At 34.4% G+C, this 22,533-nt stretch overlaps 1 protein-coding gene across 3 annotated transcripts in view; it reads right to left on the minus strand.

The window, feature by feature from the left end:
* Window positions 1–811: 811 nt before the first annotated feature.
* The window catches only part of LOC139692379 (leucine-rich repeat-containing protein let-4), a 521,846-nt gene continuing 500,124 nt past the window's right edge, over window positions 812–22,533 (minus strand). For all 3 annotated transcript variants that reach the window (XM_071590539.1, XM_071590540.1, XM_071590541.1), the window contains 5 exons: window positions 19,544–19,680; window positions 16,160–16,312; window positions 13,816–13,996; window positions 7,175–7,314; window positions 812–3,314 (listed from right to left, as the gene is read on the minus strand). In XM_071590539.1, the coding sequence (XP_071446640.1) occupies window positions 2,944–3,314; window positions 7,175–7,314; window positions 13,816–13,996; window positions 16,160–16,312; window positions 19,544–19,680 (982 nt within the window). In that variant the 3' untranslated portion in view covers window positions 812–2,943. The remainder of the gene's footprint in view (window positions 3,315–7,174; window positions 7,315–13,815; window positions 13,997–16,159; window positions 16,313–19,543; window positions 19,681–22,533) is intronic.

The following is a 22,533-nucleotide window of genomic DNA, read 5'->3' on the forward strand; positions in this document are numbered from 1 at the left end:
TTTGAAATAATGCACTGTAATTTGTTCCTAACCTATGTCACATCAGCATGAAATCATATCTATTATGGTAAGTTTTCATTCATCTGTAGACTCACTAGTATTTGTAGTAATTATTTTTTAAATGGGTAATCTTCGAGGATGTTTGTTCAGTAATTGTCACAATAATAATTTTTTAGTGAAGTATGCTGTCTATCATGATGCATAATATATGATAGTATTTCATTTTTTGAAAAATATATTTTAAATATTGTTGATAATTTTAGTGATTTATTTGAATATGTGAAATGATGAAAATATCAATACTGCTCTTAATGCCTTTCTAAATTTTTTTTCCTCCATTCCTGCTGCATTGAAAAATTATTCATTGTATATTTTGTGGCAGTCTAGTTTTGAAGCTTAAGTCACATGATTACCGATCGTATCCGTGATTTCAATATGGTATTTTCTTGAAGCAAAAGATAAAATACAAACATTTTCTGCTATTTAGGAATGGCTTTGTGCAACAATTTTGTTGCAGTAAGTGCTTTAGTCTTACAATGAGCTTCCTCATAATATTTCTGCAAGTTTTAATGATAAAATAAGTTTATTGCTTTCCAAGCTGGATCATATTTTTTACTGATTATCGCTCATTCCACCATGCAATTGATATAAAAACTTTCCACTTTTAAGATCCCCTTTTTGAATTATTGTAGGAAGTAATCACCTTCACTATTGGTAACCATACTTTTTGTGAACAATATGCTTAATTCCATGTTTTGAAAATTATATTTAATATTATTTTTCTCTATTTTAATGTAAAAGAAACAATCAATTTTGAGTCCATTGTTTATTGAGATACATTAGAACATTAAAGCATTTACACCCATGTCAATGCATTATTATAAGCAATAATTACATTTATTGGACATCAATTTATGATTATTCTAAGTCTTCATTACACTACATGTATACACATCACATATGATAAAAAAATTCACAAAAAGTTTTTGTCTGTGGATGCCCTTTCCGTGGGCACTCTAGATAACGACCTGACATTTTGTAAGATATTGTATAAAAATATTGCGCAATTGTGAGCCACAATTTAATGTCCACGGAAAGGCAGGCAACCCAGAACTCTGGATATGTTTAAACATGGTTCTGTACTGCATTTTCAGCAGTAGTTGGCATTTTGCCGATTATATCAAAAGACATTTTTTGTCTTTTATTTTTTTTTTTGGCATTACTGATTATTGGTTACAGTTTTGCCGATATTTTAATAAAAATTTAAACAAACAGCACATTAATATACACTAGCATCATTACTTTATATATATATATATATATGTATATAATTGGAATAACAGGGAGAATGTTTAATACATATAATAACTTTTTAAAAGGACATAGAAATTTCAAGTACAGCAATTTAACTTTCATAGAAGAAATATGTATCCTGAATATAGTATATTTGGATTAACACTGAATAAATGGTTCATTGATAACACCACTAGGTTAAAACATCAATTAATATGAAATTAACACTCAAACAGATGACGGTAACTCCCCTGTTCATTTAATTTTTGTCTGTTTTGTCGATATATTTTGATATGTTATTCATGGCACGGCTTAATTTTGATATGCAATTGGTTGTTTCCTTGTAATAATTTTATACAGGTCATCAAATCGTCTTTGACAATTTTGATTACGTGGTAATCTTCCCCCTTTTTCAATACAAAGTATTGATTAATTGTATAAAGACTTATGAAGACCTATATTTTCTCGAAGTGCACCTGATTTTAATTGCAACATTATTACAAGGCAGCTTTTAGAATCATCAGACTTAATTAAATCAGACATTTGTTCACTCAAATTTTGTGAAAGGATCCCATAAATGACAAATCCTTACTGAGATATAGAGAAATATACTTTTAAATAAAATATATATATCAAAGTTTATCATAATAGCTATTTTAATAAAGATTTACTAAAAAAGAAATTAAACTTTTTCAATACATCTCCAAGCGTATGTGACTTGTACTGAAGTTAAAAAGATAAAATTTCTCAGTGTAGGAACGGCCCGTGATATGTATTAGGTTAAAAAATGACTTTAATTTCAATCTATTTAAAATCATCAACCATTAATGATATGTACGTTTGTATTAATATTAATTATGTACCTATTATCTTATGATTTTTCACTGCCTAATAAGGTGAATATTGTTTCTTTATCTACTGGATAGTTGTGAAAGTGTTGAATTTGAGGTTAATCCTAAAAAGTAGAGAGGTGCCAAGTGATCTGAGTTCTCCCATCTGAGCATACATGAGGTGTTTACAGCCTTAAGCATGTAATGTGTCAAGGTGTCTATAATGGTTTTACAGTGATTTCATTGACATTAGTTGATTAGTTATCCTATATTGTGTATTTTCAGTGTTTTACCATGTTCTAAATAGATTATGGAATTCAGAGTGGCAGTAATGGCCTAACCTCTGTATACCATGTGTTCATACGAGAAAGAAATAGACTTATTTAGGCTTTTCTCAGCAAGCAGCTCATGTATTTGGATGGGTTCCAATACCCTTGTCAAAAGTTGACAGCTCTTATCAAAACTCTGAATTGGTTGAATTTGTTTCATATGGTGAATTTTGGAAGCATCATGCTTTTGGTACTAATTTATCTCTCTCTGTTTTCTTCAATAAACAAGCATGATGATGCATGCCAGCAAATAATGGCATCGATTCAATAATTTTTCCAACCAAATCTGCCTTTTATTTTTTTATAAATATTAGGTTGGATTTGCTCAGATCACTTGTGGTTTTGGTCTTGCTGGGCAATGGCCCCCTGCTACTCTCTCTCTCTCTGAGGGAGACGGAGGGTGGAGGGGGGTGTATGGGGGGAGAGGTGGGTGCTAGGAATTTGAATGTGGTGTGGGTCTGGGCTGTTGGGAGACCACGCATTGATCATCCTCATGCGTACCTTGCGCCATGTATGAGCGCAATAAGGAGTTGTAGGGGGAGTGAGGAAGAGTATGAGGGTAGGGAGGATGGGAGTAGGGGCAAGGATTGCAGGAAGTGCATGGGGGAGAGGAAGAGGAGGGAGGAGGAGGAGGGGGCAGAGGAGGAGCGGGAGGCTGAGGAGGAGGAGGAAGAGGAGGAGGAGGGGGAGGTGGCGCAGTCCATGCGCTCGAGTGGGAGGTTCCTCAGCGAGTACTCTCGGTGTTCATGCAAGATTGTGCAAACCATTCGCTTTTTCTGCATCATCTCATCATCCTTGTCACGGAGACTCTTTATCCAGTCCATGTACCAGCGTAGATCACAGCTGCACTCGAGTGGGTTGTCTGTAAAATGGCATCAAATTTAAATATATGGTTACTTGCATGTCATCATTTTTTCAATAGACAAGAATTCCCTCAACAACATTTAATTAATTACATATTCAGTAGATGAGTATCTGTGATGATGTGAAATTTAAATATCCCAAAAAATGTGCATGAATATGGGAAAGAATAACTTAGTCATCAGACTACAGCAGTATCTTCACAGAAAAAAATACTGGTGATGAAATATTTGATAAGATACTGTATACACTTGGCTAGCGTAGTTTAATATTTATTTTTTAAGATAACGGGTTAGGGTAGGTTTTAGCTCTGCTTACTTTCTACCTCCCTTAACGCCTATTATTTTTCCTCCCTACCTTCGTACATTCTGCTGTCTATTACTGTCTTCTGTATCCCATAGGCTCTCAGTGTCTTCTCCATTGACTTGTCTTCTTCAAATTTCTCCCAATAACTCTCCCTCTTCTGCTACAATGACTAGAACTTCAGTTTATATATTCCTTTGTATCCATTTTACTTTTTCCATTCTTCACCATACCCACATCTAAGAAGCCTATCTAAAAAAACCTCAAAAACCAAGTTTTGAGCTATACAAAACTACGTTCCATATTAGTTTGTACTAATTATTTCTTTGCATCTTTGCTTCAAACGTCTTTCATCACTCTCACTTCTTCATTAATGCTACTTTACCTACTAAAATTCTTCTTTTAATGCCCTTATTACTTTTACCACCTTCTAAAATACATCCTATGAGAGAATCTTTCTTGTCATCATTCCCCAAAAATTAGTTTATATATGCCCTGAGATATCTAGTCATCCATTTTTTAGGGTATGATTCATTCCTATTGAACATTTAGTTAATCAGAAAGTGCCCACCAAATGGTAAATGGTACTTTATGTTGGACATTGCTCTTAATAAATTTATAAATTTTCTTTGCATCATGTTAATATAATTTTCAAGCATGCGAACTAAAGCGCAATAACTTACTGGTCATTTATACAGGGTGCGGCAACATAACTTCCTTTTTTAAAGGGGTTTTGCTTTTAAAAAAGGAAGTTATGTTGCTGCACCCTATATTTTAGGAATTAGTCAATTGTAAATCAGAACAAATATCCTCAAAAAATTTCTCTAATTATTAAGATGTTTCTTTATTTATTTTAATATTGTATGCATTACTATCTGTGGTCATCAATTCCTGTTTCTGGTCTTGACATGTTCTTGATGTCATAAAATACTACAAAGTAATGCCACTTTATAAGAGGGGTAATAAATACAAATCCAAAAAATGACTGCCAAATCTGTATCATTCCTGTGATTGGCAAAGTCATTGAAGCTGTTGGGAGTGCCAATATACTGAAGTATCTAGAAAGAATGAATTAACTCTGTTCCTGACAGTTGTGCTTTAGGCCTGGAAAGTCTACTGAGCAAGCTATTGGATATCTCTTAAAACAAATGCTTTGTGCTTTTGAAGATAGGTTGTGCTTCTCTCTCTCATTGTTTGACCTTTCCTCAACATTTGATTGTGCGGTTGATTTCAAACTCCTTGTATTCTTTAAGTGAATATTTTGAGCTGACCTTCTGAAGGGTGAAATTATAATGCATGTGTATCTCTTCACCATAGTAATGAATGTATGTATTTATGTTTCTCATTTGATGACATCTATAGTCGCAAGTACTGCTCATTAAACGAAGAACACATGTTTATTTCCACTGTTCTTTATTCATGTACTTGTAATTTACATTGAAATATGAATTATACATGAAGTATAGATTGTGTCCTTCATTTAATGAACATGAACTTCCACAAAGGTGAGCCTGGAACAATTGAAAAAAACAAGTGCTGCTTCTTGATGAAGAAAGAGTATTGCTAATGCACCCATGTCGGACATCAATTTATTACATTGCTTTTTATATTTAGTGCATGTGTTAATTTGAGTTGTAATAGTTCCATGTTAATTCATATTTTCACTCCACTATTTACATAACCAGTTTTTGATCAGTAGTATATCCTTGAATATGGAATTATTGTTGCATGTTTATAAAAAATAACCATTTGTACTAACATTGCATGACTACAGGAGATTTTGTACGGTAGCAGTGGTTGATCATGAGGAGGGGGTGTGTGGAATAATATGTGAATGGACTAATCTATACTTTTTGATTAATTACTCTCTATTAGCTATTTTAGTGCAACCGGCCAATATATTAGCTTTTGCATCTTGAGTGAAAAGTGAGGTGGGCTGAAATATTGGCTCAAACATGAGCTGTTGTTTAAATTACTATAATTTATTAATATTTTATTGTATCTTTTGTATTGTTTCTTGTTTGAAAAGTAAGACTTCTCTGATTTACTTGAAAGGCTTTTTAAAATTTTTATTTTCTATTTTAAATATTTCTCGTATCATATAAATTTTACTGTAATTTTTAGGTTGAACTGTTTACCTTTGGGGAAACTCAGTCTAAAGGTATGCTCATTTCTTTCACTGAGTGGTCTTTTCACTATGATATCCCACTGAAAGGTTCATCTATTCTGTAAACTTTTGAATGCCTTATGATGAATATGTTTTGATATAAACTGCAAAGACTTGGGCGTTATGATGCTAGTGAAAGCATTCTTATGCAAAAATGTTGATTTGCATGGCTTTGAAAGCTGTAGTAGATGAAAGTGATGAAGTACTTATTATCGTTAAATGATGGCAATTATTCTGAGGAACATGCTGAGAGCAAGCATATGAGTGATTAATTCCAAAGAAACTGCGGGAGATGCCGCAACAGTAACTTTTAACGGAGTCATCCGCTAATGTGCATTTCAATGCAACAATTTCAGAGCGTAAAAATCATTCGCCTTGACTGGGACTCGAACCCAGATCCCTCAATATCCGGTCGAGTGCTTTAGCCACTTAAGCTACCGAGGCGTCCTCTTAAACTCTGAAATTTTTGGGGCTTTTAAAGGAACTAGATGTTATGACGAAATACCGTACATACAATGTCACATGTATTCGTAGTCGTGCGCGAGGCGCCACTGTCCACGAGGTTAAAGCCAACTTTAAACACGTATGGTGTTTTCCCTTTGACAAATTCCAAAGAAACTGCGGCACGACTACGAATACATGTGACATTGTATGTACGGTATTTCGTCATAACATCTAGTTCCTTTAAAAGCCCCAAAAATTTCAGAGTTTAAGAGGACGCCTCGGTAGCTTAAGTGGCTAAAGCACTCGACCGGATATTGAGGGATCTGGGTTCGAGTCCCAGTCAAGGCGAATGATTTTTACGCTCTGAAATTGTTGCATTGATATGAGTGATGATGTGAATTCGGATTCAGATGACTCTGACATTGTGATGCAGCGGAAAAAGCTAAGGGTTTTACAGGAAAGAGAAGAAGATAATACAAACAGTGATGTGATTGATGTAATTCCACCACCTGAGTTAAACATAATCTCTGAAGGCCATGACACTTGGATTAGTTAACCATTTATATTAATAAAATGAAGAACACAATGTATATTATAGCTGTTCTTTATTTTCATACAACTAGTTTCAACGCTTGGGCATCATCATCAGGTACAAATTAATCAAGTTGTGGTCCATTTGTATACCATTCATGAGAGAGAGCAGGGAAAGGAGGGGAAAAGAGTGGGATTGCGATCGGCGTGGATGGGAAGGGGGAGAGGGCTCCCCCCCATTCCCATCTATGCTGGGGTGATGACACCTTAGCGTTGAAACTAGTTGTACAAAAATAAAGAACAGTGAAAATAGTTCTTCAATTAATGAACATGAACTTCCACAAAGTTGAGCTTGAAGTATTGAATACAACCAACCACTTATATATTTTAAATGCATCTTAAAGCTTTTCACTCACCCATTAGGTCAATGACCCTAAGTGTATCCATTACTGCTTCCATGACTTCATCGGGTAGGTGTTGAAGCTTATTATTCTGCAGGCTCAAGGTTTCCAGGGAGTTGAGATTTTCAAATGTTAGCACTGGCAATGTCTTTATGCTGTAAAAATAGAAGTGTGGCATGAATAAGCAATCTTTAATTCATATTTGAGAGGTTGGGTTAGGAGCAGGAAGATTGTTGAATAGATTGAACATGTGGTCATGAATCAAAATTAAGACATTTTTTGGACTTCCACAAATGCTTTGAATTACAAATATTCAGATACAAAAATTATGTTCGACTTCATTGCATTAAAAATATCATTTCAGATGTAGAGCAAGAATTTTTCTCAATCTTGTTTGACAGCTAAGGTCATTTGCGCCATTAGGGATAGACAGGAAAGGATGAAGTGTGGAGAAAAACCCAGAGTTGGCATTAGTCTACTCATAACAAAAGACACCAAGGGGTCTGCGGCTTAACATCCCATTTGACAGACAGGGTACTCTCTCAAAGTGCCCTCCATAAAGCACCTCAAGTAGGGATCAGGATACCACTGAAAAATATTTGACGCAGCTGGGATTCGAACCCAGACTCTCTGGATGGGAAGCCAGTATAAAAACCACCGCACCATCTCGATCCCCACCCAGCTCAATCCAGTGGCATAAGTGTTTATCTGGTTATTCAGATTACCATATTTTTACATGTGTATGGTACATATTTTACCCTGAGATCAAAGATATAGCTGCTGCATGGTTGAATAAATGGTTTTCGATGAAGATTTTATTGTGTGATGTGCTATGACCAAGACTACATTCCATATTGAATTATCAAGTGATGATGGCAGCATCACTATTGAAATCGTATTTTAAACTTTTGTGACAAATGGAAACTGAAACCTGATGTCATAAAATTATCTGTAGTGAATTGCCTGGGTATTCTCTAGCCTGGAAATCTGGAAAAATCAGAAAAACTCATTTTACCCCTCCTGGAATACTAAAGATTTAGGGTGATATTTTGTAAAAATTGGTTTTCATTACATCATTAATTTTTCCTATAGTGTTCATGGGCCTCATAGTTGCCTATAATTGATTTGCTAGAGCTTGCAAAGAGCTCTCAGGCTCTAATTGATAGATGATAAATATGAAATGGTAAATCCATTGTCCCTGATGGGCTCCATCTCAGGTGTATAATTTTTGTGAAACCACCAAAGCTAATTGAACAACTAATTATCTCCTGGAAAACTAAGGGAATTTGTCAGTGGCTGGGAAGTACCCTGAACTGTTCCAAAGAAAAAGAATGAGACAATCCTTTATAAGTGCAGAAGGATCAATCATCCTATAGAAGCATTAAAATACCTTTCATAAGGTTTATTTACACAAACTCTTACTTTGGGAATCCACATTGGGAATAAAACGAACAAAATGACCAAATATTATTCTTTGATTGCTGTAAGAGCACTAAAAGCTTTAAAGAATAATGTTTCTTCCTTATGTGGCCTTGTATGTATGATTTCTCAAGTAACTTTGATGAACAATATCCCACAGGCACCTCAGTTCATGAAATAGAGAAGGGAAAATGATGAGTGGCTACATTTTGGAAATATCACCTTTGAAAGATGTCTCCAAACATCAAAGTTTTAGAGTGATGAAGGACATGAGTTTAACGATAGCAAATATTCAAGGCTGAAGTTTTCATACAAGACCCAAGTTACATATTATTATTGGTAATCTACCAGATAAAGTGGATTTTGGATGAACGCAACTACCAAATAATTATCTTGTCTCGCCTTAAGGGTTAGGTGGTAGAAGAGACTCCATAATCTCAATCTCGCCCCAAAATAAAGATGACTATCTATCTATCAAACAAAACAAACCAACATCGCACTCTATCACAAGCCCCTCTTCATCTCCATATACATCCTTCCGTTCAATATCCTATTCCTGCCCCTTCCTCGTTTGCCTAAAAATCTCCCCTCTATCACAGTCTTCAACATCCCACTACCATTAAATATGCTTTTCATCCATTTTTCCTGTCCCCTTATGATTTCTCCCAACAATTCCCTTTCCTCCCCCGCCATACCTAGCACCTTCTCACTTGTTTTACTTTCTGCCCACTTGACCTTCGCCATCCTTCTCCAAGCCTGCATTTCAAAAGTCTACAATCTACACTTATCATCCTGCTCCAATGACCATGTTTCCGTGCTGTTTATAACAATGTTTCATATCAAAGTTTTAACTAGCCTTTTCTGGACATCTTTACTCAATGTCCTTGTCATCAATTCCCTCCTTGTGAAAGCTTCTTTGCCTAATGCAATTCTTCTCCTTATGTCCTCATTACTTTGACCATTTTGGCCCAAAACACTTCTGAGATACATTAACTGTTCCACCTGCTCTTGTGTTTGCCCTGATATTTTAATGCTTAACTTAGCCTTTCTCTTCCTCGAAAACTGCATAAACTTGGTTTTATATACATTTATTCTAATCCCATGCCTGTCTCACTGAATTTCCAAGGTACTAAGCATTGTTTGCAATGTTTTGGCAGATTGACATACTAACGCTTAACCGTCATCATACCTAACTGATTTTATGAATTCTCAGCTGAGTTTCATTCCATTCCCGTCATTTCTTCCACTATTCGTTGGGCGGAACGGGTGATAATGGACTGCCTTATTCTTCTTCCTAACAATGCCCATCTGGACTCCCCATCTACTACTCACACCTGAGCAGTCTGAGACATGTACAGGTTGCAGATTAGCCTTCTGTCACTCCAAACTATTCCTATTTTCTGCAGTAGTGATTCCACTACTGCAATGGCATCGCATGTGCCTCTCCTCTTCCTAAACACAAACTGATCATCCCTGATAGGTAATCATTTGCCCAACTCTCTATCCTTCTGTTGCTGATCCTGAGAATCACATTAGCGATGTGGGAAATCAAACTTATTGTCCTGTAATTACATATATGCTCTTGAAGTAAAAATGTTGCAATAATATTTTATGGTGATGTCATCATGTTATTACATTATCACTTTGCTTTGTATTGATTGGATGAGTACAAAAGAGTAATATATATATCTCATTATTTTGATAGATTTAATGACTCATGTTTCCTAAAAACTTCTGCTAATGCCACTGAATGCATACAATTTTGATGAGTCATGTAATTGTTTTTTGTCAAAACATGAATATTACTTGGACTAATGAATATCCCTTCCTCATTTTCCTTCAAATTCTTTATCTCTTCACCTTTCCTTCCTCTTTGATTTTAAATTCCTTGCCCTACAAAATATTTTTGGGGTAGCTTGTAGAGCTGCTTTATAGATTTACAACTAGCTAATGTCAGAGACATCTTAAATATCCAATTACTATTACAGTTGCTAAAATTGATTTGAAAATGTAGAGAATTCCTGATATTAGTCATCTTTATAACTGCTCACTTGACTGCGTAATGATTGTCATGGTATTTTTTATGTAATGGGGCCTTTGCATCCTTTCGTCATCTAATTTTTATTATCTCATTTAAGTAAATTCTATTTTCCTCTCCACAATTGTCTTTCCTAATATGGAACCTTGGTATCAGAAGATAAAAATCATTACGATGGTTGGTTTTTAATTACTCAATTTCTCTACTACAACACTTTACGTTCATACCCTATGTTGCTTCATCTCTAAGTAATGTTGCATCTTTTCATTTATCAAAATTTCTTCAATATAATATTTTGATATTCATACTAAATTTCTAAAGCAAATTTCATATTAGTTTTTCTTAAAGAGTCAAAACTACACAAATCAAATCATTCATTTCGTTCAAGGATTTGTTGAGCAACATGCCAAAGAAAGTGATTTACCAGAAATTGGCGAAGTAGACAATATTGCTGGAAATGTTATAGCTTTTACCTTCTTTTCAAGTTATATTCACTTTTATGAGTGTACTTTAAATTGATTTTATTCTTTGTTCTTTGAATCATAAGCTTATTTTGTTACATATGATATTTATTAGTGTGATCAGGTCATGTGCAGTCTTTCATTTCTATCTCTAGTTCTTCTCAAACCTCTTCAATCATTTCCTCTGGCTTTTACTTCTACTACTAAAGTTCTATCACTCACTTGCGCTCTATTTTTACTGTTTTACTTATCTTTAGTTCAATAATTACTACCGGCCCCGGTGGCGGCAGGGTAACGTCCTCGCCTGCCAACCCAGAGGTCCCAGGTTCGATTCCCGCCTAGGAGGAGTTTCCTCCATCTAGGGCTTGGTTGTATGTGATTGTCTTCAATGTCTATAATGTAAGGGTTTGGTGGAAGAAGGGACTATAGGTCTCAACCTTGCCCAATTAAGTCGATAAATAAATAAAATAAATAAAAATAATTCTTACTGATGCTCCTCACTGGCTCTCTTTCCCTCCAATGTATATTTATCTCCACCTATTCTGTGCTATCCTTCTGTCACTTCACACAGCCATAAAATACTTATATTTCCTATCTTGTACTGAATGTTTTTTAATGTCTCAATCCTCAATATTGTCTGAACTTTCCAAGTCCCTATTCTCACTGATTTGGTCCTCAGCTGTACCTTGTAGCTGCCTCTCTTAGGTGCAGTTACTGCAAAGACTTCCTTTTGTCTGACTCCTATCTTTGACCTAACTGGCATGGGTGACCCCCCTAGTTGCTATTAGGAGCAATTATCATTTCCCCCATCAGCATAACTCTAGAGGTCATCAGAGTACACAAGCCCTTCCACCTCATCCAGGTATGTCATGTTGAGGGTTTCTGATAGATTGGCTAGTATAACTGCATACTCTATGATTTCATGTGATATGCCATTTTGAAATTATAATTTTCAACAATGGTTGTGGGAAAACATTTACATTAGTTATTATTCATTGGAGGGAAAGTGAATGAAGAGAGGAATACAGAGAATGATGTATTGGAGTAAACTGCTACTATTTTTGCATCTGAATTGAAACATTTAGTGACTTCAGGTAGGAAAGAACTTGGGAAAATCTATAAAGAATCATCAACAATAAAACTGGTAAGTGCTAGTACATCGAACTTATACACTTCGTCAAAATGCAAAACAGAACTTTGTATTCTGCTCTCATAATGTTGATAAATGGAGTTCCTTGCATATGATGCCCTGCCAGTATAATCCATCATTCTTCCCCAATCTGTCATGCTTATTTGGCTGTGTTATCCTTAGGCTTCTCTCTTCATTCTATTTCAAGGGCTAAAATAGTCGCTCTGGTCATCCATTAATATTATGATAATCCTTTCATTATACGGCAGGGAAATATTATTTTTACAAAACTTCTTTGCCATTACACCTACCCCTGCATTTCTTCATGTAAATCGTCCTATATATGCAACTTCATGCACCTTGGACCGCATCATGTCATTTGAACCTAAAATATATGAGTGTGCTACCTATGTGCTAAACAGGGTTAGTTTCTCTGGTTATCAATTGAATTTATGAGAATACTTTCATTGTGGTGCCAGAACTTTCACTGATTACAAAACCTCTTTACCATGGCTCGTATCCCTGCATTTTCTGGTGAAAAATTTCCTGTTAATGTCACATCATACCCCTTGTTTTTTGGGCCATATTTCATTTCAACCAAAACATTCTATGTGTACTTCTTTTGAATTACACAGGAAATTAAGTTTTCTTCAAAAGCTCTCCTTTATGTGGACTTAGATTTTTAGAAAGATGCACCATCTCAGTTCATATGTTGAAGTTGTCTTTTCTGGGAGGAAACTTTTTTGAAAATTCATAAACTACAAATTATATCTAAACATTAAATTTTTTGAATAAAATATTGACACTTAGAACACCTTTCTTTAATTTTTCTAAGTTTGAGCCATGTTTTCCTGCCCATTGAACAATTATTCTTTGTTTCTACCATATCAAATGCAACGATTGTTATTGATTGCTTGTTTGGTGCCAATTTTAATTATTGGATGGACATTTGGAGTTATTGTCTTATGTTCATTGCATTGAAACAAAATTCCTTCAATGTAGGAGTGGGGATAGTGCCTGCCTAGTAAAACTATGTAGTAGATCTGATAGGTCTGAAAATGTCATCCTTTGTGGCAGTGTGGCAACATGTTCACCTGCTAATGTGGTCATTTGTTTGAATCTATGGCTGGTATAGTTTTATGTAGGCCTGATTGTTGTGCTTTTCTTCTCTTTTGATGTTTCGCAAGTGTATTTAACTTGTAGGTATTCAGGAAAATTAAAACAGTAACTACTGTTAAGTCCCATTCTTCCTGGGCAGTTATTATGAAATTCTGATGGTTCTAATAAAGTTTAGGGTATTGAAGTAAAATATTATAGTGTCTTCAAAAAAATTATCAACGAGGTGATTTGCAAGCCATTGGAAAATAGTTTCACAAAGTGGAAATTCAATCTATTAAAATTTACCATTGTTGGCAAGATCTAATGATTTCAAGAAAGAAATTGCTTCCTTAATGTTTAGTTTATGCTGTTAAAATGGAAGACTACTCTTGAATAATCTTAGAAAACTTAAATTTGAATATATAGTCTCTCATAAAAATATGTAAACATCTTATATTCAATGCAAATGATGTGATTGACGTTAATGGCTATGTGGGCTAAGTGCTCTTACCTATTCTTTTGGAGATTGAGGAAGGTGATGGTGTCTCCAAAACCGTTGAATGCATCCTCGGGTACGGTTGAAATATTATTAGTACGGAGATCAAGAGTCCTTAGGCGATGCAGACGTCTCAGTGCATCACTTGGAATAGCATGCAGCTTATTATCTCCGAGACGAAGATACTGTAAGTTTTCTGGGAGTAGGGAATGCACATGCTCGCATTAGTCAAGTAATATTTTTGTGAGATTCTAAAACCTAATTGAAGATATTGCAAAAATATTCAAGCTTCTTATGTTGTAACATCACATTTCATCTTACAAAAGGAAATTGCTCATGCTTTGTGCATTAAAGCTAAATCAGACAATACTGGGTTTTATTTATTTAGTTTTATTGCATTGAATAATGCAATATAAATTCAGTCAACCGGCTACATGCCACTTTTTCATTTGATTTTTGCTATCACTGTGGTGAAAAAATGCTTAAAGCTGCAATTTACTCTAATCTGTAAGTGATGGGGTGGACTTATGCACTTAAGGAATTAGAAGTCTCAGCCAATAAGCAGCAGCAGTTGAAGGCTATAAAATTTATCTTCAGAGAATGTGACTGATAATTCAAAAGCCACTTGAGGTGTCAAGGCTGAGTGATTAGTTGCCATCTACCAGCAAACAGTCAGTAATGGTACAACAAAGGAGGTACAAGCCTAATAACAAGTGAATAAAAATACTGCTGTATGCTAAAACTAATTTCACTGCAGGAGTTGTAAAAGCTACCATAACAGCTGCAGTCATGTCATGTGAAAGGTAATAAGGAACTACATTTCCCCAAGGTGGACTATTATCATCCTGAAGAACAGCAGCTCACCACTCCTTTTTCACATTTATTGATTCAATAATAAATATGAATATGCCCAAGCAATAAACAAATTGATAATCATGGTGAGGATAAAAATAAAACTGAAGAGCACCATTGTTGAGAAATTTATGCATGCCCATATTACAGTATGAAGTGTAGGATGTTTATGACATAATTTTGGAATTGACGAGAACATCGAAGGAGAAGAAAATGTACTACTCAAGAGGCTAAAATACAATTTTCAAGAAGGGCCAAGAGATGGAGATATTGGTCCAATATGGATAGGGTAAGTAAAATGAAGGAGGAAAGACATTCTGCTTCCATTTTGACCTGTATTTGTACAAACTTTTTTGGGAACAAATGCTGATGAACATAAACTGCTGACAAGAGATGAAATTAAACTGTTCATATGCCTGTGACTAAGTTTTTATTGCAAAACCCAGATGCATGTAGTATTCGTAATTTAGCAGTGATGAAGTGCTAATTGGAATTCAATTAACTGACAAGTGAAGAATGTTCGCATGTGAAAAAACACCGATTGGGACAAAGATTAATTTTGTGTAGGATGCTGCATGAATATTTTGATGGTGAATATGTTAAGGGGTGAATTGATGATGGTGAGTGATAAAAAAGTAAAATACTGAAACTTTTAGCACAGGAAGACCATAAGGAAAGTAGCCATGAATCACTGAGATAGTTTTACATCTACTGCAGGAAAGGGGAAATAGGAGAGAGAAAAGGCAGCAGATGTAAAAAAGATGAGCAATGTCAACAGTCCATACAAAATAAATATAGGGATAACAATGAAAATTTCAGTTGAAGAAAAAGTTAAATACATGTGAAATAATCATTTCTGGAAGATTGTAGTCTGAGCTTGAAACCATAGAAACAAAACCTGGAGCAGGTTGAAGGACTTTAATATATTGCCACCAGGATCTCTAATGTTTGAAAAAGCAAGTAACTTTTGTGGATAGAATAACTAAGAATGCATTTTACCTGGATAAAAGTAGGCTAACTACACACAGTACAAGTCTTAGGAAGGAAACCATTCAGACATATATTTATGTATGACAATAAAGAAGTGGTGTCGCATGGACATAAACACCAAAGAAGGTGAAGAAATTGTAATTGAGTTTTTTGTAAGCAATATCAAAAAGATTAAACTGTTAAAACGGGCATACATTGTACTCTAAGACATAATCATCACCTGAAGATAAAATATTGACCCATGTGATGGTAAACATTTTAGAAATAATGATTACATCAATAAAAACTACAGGAATTCAATAGTGTTTAGTGCTGTAATAGTAGACATTAACCTGGAAAGTTTCAGAAAAGTCTAATATGAAGAACATTTACTTGACTGTACACAATATTGAAACTTTTATATGTATTATTTATTTTTCCTTTTCCATGATAAATGGAGAATTCGATAAAATGAGTGATTTTTTTGGGCACAGTTTTTTTTATCAAATTAGGCATTTATTGTTGGTCTCATACTCACCTTCCAAGCCAACAAATGCATCTGGGTGGATGTAGCTAATTTGGTTTCCATCCAACTCCAGTGAATTGAGGACTGAGAGTTCTGTAAAGGCCCTTGCAGGGACTTCAAGTAATCTGTTGTGAGCTAGACCAAGAGAGTCAAGCCCACGTAGACCTAATGAAAGAAATGAGGATGTTTTTAGGATATTCCAAAAAAAGTCTGATTAATATTACTTCAGTAAGCCCAAATACATGACTAGATTTAAATATTTGCTCAAAAATATTGAGGAATAAATAATTTTTTTGGAACGTCAAAGAAACTATTCTTGTTCATCATCCACCTTCTGTGTTCCAAGGCTCTTTCTAATAATAGAAGTAAATAATCAACGTCACTCTTGCTTGAATGCTTTATTAAGTGTGAAGTGTAAACATAGCAGGTGTAGTGTGGACCTTCTATATGGGATGGAGCTATAATCACAGTATTAACACCATATCCTTGTCACTACAACTGGAATTACAATGAGATTAGAAAAATCCAAAACCATTTACTCTCTTCCCAGGTCTTCCATTCCCATCCAAATTGCATAAACTTAACATTATGTGAGTTACAATGTAATTCCTGATGTTTCTCGCAGCTGCAAGAAAATTATACTTGAACCTGTTTGAGGAAACAACACATTTTGCTCCTGAATGTCTTAGTATATAACTGACCCATTAATTCATTGAACTCACGGTAATGGTAGTCTCCAATGAGATTCTTTTCATAAGACATTCCTTTTAAAATTAGTTTCCTATTCCAAGAAACTGGGAGATGCCGCAACAGTAACTTTAATATATTTGATGGTTTCTGGCTCAACTTAGTGGAAATTCATGCTTATGAAATGAAGAACACAATGTATTTTTCCACTGTTCTTTATTTTGGTACAACTAGTTTCAACGGGTACCAGATGATGATGATACTTAAGCATTGAAATTAGTTGTACCAAAATAAAGAACAGTGTAAAAATACATTGTGTTGTTCATTCCATGGGCGGTAACTTTTGACGAAGTCATCCGCTAAATATGCATTCTTACTCATTCTTATTCTTTGCTCCGGCTCAATTCCAAGATTATTGATTTATCTTATTGTAAGTCAAAGAAACAAAGCATGATCACCTAATATCTGGCTTATGTTTATGACCATAGACTGCCTTATCTTCAAAGAATTAGGGAATGACCAATGTAAAAATGAAGTGTGTAATGACTGCAGGGAGACATTTTGCCTGAAAGTGTCCTTAGTAATTTGATATGCATTATTGTGGTTTAGCATATCATCTGGTCTGCATATAATATTTTATGATCTAGTTGGTGTATTATTTCAAGAACTTATTTCTCATTCTTTAGCTAAAATAAATTTGCAAAGCAGTTTTAGATGCTGTGATTCCAGTTATTCACTGAATGATGGACAATTGTGAGCTAGATAAGTGGCCTTCTTCTTACCTGGTTCCTCCTCTTGGATGAATAGAAGGCTTTGATATTTCGTTATATTCTTCAGCATTGAAATTACTTGGGGAAATTAAAGTCAAATCCTCTGGCAACAGGTAACATTGTAGTGGCAGAGTCTGGCACAAAGTTTCAAGGAGATCAAACTACTGAGTCACCAGAGACACTCTCCGGCTCTTTGCTTTAAAGTGAGATAGCTTCATGGGATTCATTTTAAGTCCAATTTTTTGAATATATCTATAGAATGTTTTCATGGAAAAAAATTTCTTCCTCGCCAGCAGTTCAGTCGTAACAATTAATATGTTGAGCTATAGGGTGTCTAGCAAATGGTTGTAACTACATTCCTGTACGTTTCTAGCACATTTTTAAAAATCGCCATTAAAGTTGCAGCCACTGCGTAATCCATAGACATTCATGTTTTCTGAGAGACTTTCATTTCAAAATGTAGCACTGCTATGGTTGCAGTTTAAGGAATGAAAATTTGTGTTTATATGAACCCGAAAAAATGATTGCATAAACCAGCAAACTGCTTTGTATCATACTTTCAATATGAGCTTGCCAACAGAATTATATTATTTTCAGCATATTTTGAGGCATTTTAGTTATCAGAAACCACAATATAAATATTCATGGAAGGAAAAAGCTTTTGTGGAAGGGTTTTATTAGAAATGATTGGTCAGATTACGATACATTCTCATCTGAATGTAAAGCTCACTGGAATTCTCGAGAAAACCTTGAAGTGAATGATTTCAATATTCCAACCTTATGTCAAATTGGTATGCCAAAGAAAAATATGACATTAGGGGATTGCTAGTAAAAACTAGTTACTGTGATTTCGTCAACATAAGGAGAGTATTGGTGCAGGATATTGCTTGAATTCTATAATAATATATCCAGTAGAAAAAGTATAATACAAAAACCTGTGAAGGAATGAAGTCAGATGAAAGATGTTCAAGAATAGAGAATTTTGCTTTAGGTACTCTCACCAACCAGAGAATGTAGACATTGGATTATTCCATATGCAGTGTTTCTTGAAGAGTTGGCACAAATGTCTAGTTAATATGGGATGCAATTTCAAACTTTTCTCCAAATTAGAATATAAGCCCATAGCAAAAGATCAATGGAAATGCAAATATTTATTGAGCATATATAATATTGCTGGCATTAAAATGTCTCATTGTAGGACACATTTGGAGATAGCCGCTACTTTTGAACATATCATAAAATAGTTGTGCATTCAAGATGGAACCCTTAAGTAACTGAATATCACATATCAATCAGAAAACTCATGTTTTGTAGCATCTTGTAAGATAACATAGTTTTGTTACAAAGCAAGATAGGGTATCTAATGCTCAAGAAAATTCAATTTACTACAGCTTTTATTAGGACTTATATTTTATGTACATGACATGTTAAAAACACTGGAAATTAGTTTATACACTAAAAATGATTAAATTCCAGCTGCACTCTTGAAACTTGTTCATAGTAGACAAAAATGCTATTTTCTTTATAAAGCTACTCCAAAATTTTTCTCATGCACACAATAGTATCTTTTGTACTCAATTGCATTCCCTGAGGAATAAAGTATATTAAAGTTAATCTATAAATTTGCGAGATAAAATGTTTGCATTTCCAATAATTGATAATTAAGTTTAAGAACATATGCCCGTGTTGAGAAATATACTTAAAATCATATCCATATCCATTCTAGTAGGAGGTACCTCAAAACACAGCAGTTCAAGAAAATACAAATACATACCTTATTATTGATCACCTATAATTAATACGTATTTGATAATACAGTAGCATCAATGCATACCTACTTGGGCCACTTTTATATAATAGAGTTATTTGAAAATATCCAATTAAATACATTTTTATGAGTACTGTTGGTAATTTCCATATTTAAAATGTTTACTTTTACCTGCAAAGTCCCCTTCTGAGATTTCCGAGATCTTATTCTCTTGCATTTCCAGCTTCCTGAGGGTATCCAGTGTTGATAAAGCCTCTGTAGGCACAGATGTCAACTCATTTGCTCCAATGTTCAGCCGCTTTAGTTTCCTGGGGATAGGATTCAAGTTCTTATAGCAGTAGAAGTTGCTATGAAGGTAAATAACATCCTTAAACCCTAAATGACATTATTTCAACATACTTTCAAATACCATTTCAGTAGTTCAATTCCAATAATTTTATTCCTAGGAATAAGATAGTGTCTGATGCAAAACGGACAAAAAAACAAAGCATCTTTCATTATTGTTCCTTTATGGGTCTGAAATCTGCACTAAGTGAAGTGTTTTTACTCCTTATATTAGTGTAGGCTTTTCTTTATCAATACTCCTCTGCATCGTGAATGTTCCTCACTTTAATTTTGATTTAGCATATAGAAGAGAAAATACTGCAAGTAGTTCAACACACATTACAGCTTTGGACTTGAATGGGGAATTTTAAATTGAATATGAAGTTAAAATAGAAAGAAAATTCTGAATCTTTTAAAATGATGAAGTTCTCCATGCAAAAATAATTGGGTGATTATGCACATTAATGGAAATAGTCAAGGAGGCACTGTATTGAGGGCAAAGTTTAATGTTAAGGGCCTACATTTAAGCAAGGGCCCCAGGATGAATGATATATCATCTGAAATTCTTAAAAATGTTGGAAATAAGACTTTTACGAAGCTGTGCAACGTTAACTCCTTATAATTTGAAACAAAATATAAAAATGTACTTCAGAGGGAACATGACTACAAATTTCCAAAAATAGACTGCAGGTAAATGTGATGACTATTAAGCCATTTGACTGATAATATATGCATTGAAGAAATTGACAAAAACCATCTACAAAATGGAAGCCCAAATAAAATAAGACCAGTTTGGATTAAAGAAAAGTTGAAGCAATGATATTTTGGTCCTTAGATGATGTCTAGATATATAATGCAATGTAAAGAACCAATAGACATTCATTGAATTTGCAGTTGTAGAAAAACACACAATAATCCCAGCTGGACATAAATGAACTGTTGGGAATCACTTAGTGTGTGTCTGTGGTGTAAAAATGAGTGCTAAAGTAGAATTTTGCCAATGTGATAGCCATTGTGTCAGAGAGAGAAGAGGATCTGAAGGAGAGACTTTTCTACTTAACACTGGACAAGGTATTGGGGAGGCACTGCCTGAAGAGAAACAAAATGTTGGTCTGTAATAGAGCAGCAGGCCACTCTTATATTGAACTGAGGGATCAAATACTGAAATAAGTGTATGGAAGAAGTATTGCTATGTAGAAAGCAGAGTTAGAAATGACCAAAGCAGCAAAAAGTAAATATGTCATTTGAACAGACAAAGCAAAGAAGTGTTCTATCAGAAGTTCTTTCCTAGCTGCCAGTAGCACTAACTCTGAAGTAATGAAAGTCTTCATAAAGACAAGTCTGCAGTGTGCCACTGCTATGACAGTGATGTATAGACAATGCAAGCACCAATAATGAGGTTGGAAGCACTGTTGTAACTGAAGAATAAAGAAGATAAAATGGATGGAACAAATAACCAATGAATGGCACAATGAAGAAAGTTATTGGAAGAAAAGTGAATAATAAATGCAGCAAAAAACCCCAGGGGAGTTATTCACAAATTCTTGGGCCTAAATCAATTATTTCTTAATATTATTAATCGACTATATTCAATAACTTGATGGAACTTATTCTTAGATGAGGATAAGTGCTGTTTGTTGAAGCTTATGCTGGACGCAGCAACTGAAATTTTATTCAGTGAGATTATTTCATTTCTACTTCTAGGAAAACAAATTTTGACAGTACTGAGAGTTTTAAAAACTTGAGCAATTATTAAAAGAATTTGGGTACTAGGAGTACATATTTTAGTGTTGATATTTTATAAATATAATGCTAGTGTTGATATTTTATAAACATAATGCTATACTCTTATAATTATGTTGCTTCTACAATGTGCTAGTTGTTATACACATCAGGGTAGTTTTTGCTGTTTTTCTCTGCCATTTGTAGATGAGTTTCAACATGGTCAAATATTCTACGCAGGAAAGTCAGAAGCTCAACTTCAAAATTGATTCTATTATTTTGTGACTAATACCTATGATATTGAAACTTTGGTACAATCATTTGTAATTATATTGATGCCACTAGGTCTGTCAATAAGGATGAAAAACATGTAACTGAAAAAAGGTTAAGTTTATTCTATTGGCTTTTGTGTTTGAGGCAATAACACTGCCACTATATGGTACACCACATGAATGTACAGTCTTTTGCAAAAGTCTTGTGAAAAACAGAGCAGTGCCACTGTTGCCCTTTTTAGACATGATTCAAATCTTGCATATGTTGAGTGTACCATAATGAATGGGAATTATAATGGCATCAATCCTCATATCACCTTAAAGTCATTTAATACTTTCAAACATTAGGTTTCAACACAGATTTACAGGGGTGCAGTTTATAGTAAGTACATTTTCACTTTCTGAAGGCAAATACCAATACCACTGCAACTGATTTCAGCTTGATACTTATGACAGCTCACCATAGACAGCTGGAAAGTTGTAGTTGTTACAAAAATATTATTGAAATGCTGTAGGTCTTTAATATATTATAGTGAAGATTGATGGATATCCTTATTTAAGTTCAGCGTCTGGGCTTATAAATCTGGGGCAATAAAAATTATCGGCTTTCAAAGGAATATTTGTGAGCAAAGTACCTAACCACTAGTACTAACCCTTTGACTTAAGATGCCAGATTGGTTTAGTGGTAGAGAGTTGGATTCTGGAGATTTTATATTACTAATCAAAGGTTAATCATTTTGCATATGCAGGTAATACCTGTATTCACCTATGTATCCATTTTACATTTATACTACACAACATTCTCAATAAGTTAAAGAGGTGTTGCTTGGAGAAGACTCATAT

The sequence above is a fragment of the Hetaerina americana genome, unplaced genomic scaffold (genome assembly GCF_022747635.1).
Source record: "Hetaerina americana unplaced genomic scaffold, ioHetAmer1.1.p SCAF_4, whole genome shotgun sequence".
In the NCBI taxonomy this organism is placed as follows: Eukaryota; Metazoa; Arthropoda; class Insecta; order Odonata; family Calopterygidae; genus Hetaerina; species Hetaerina americana.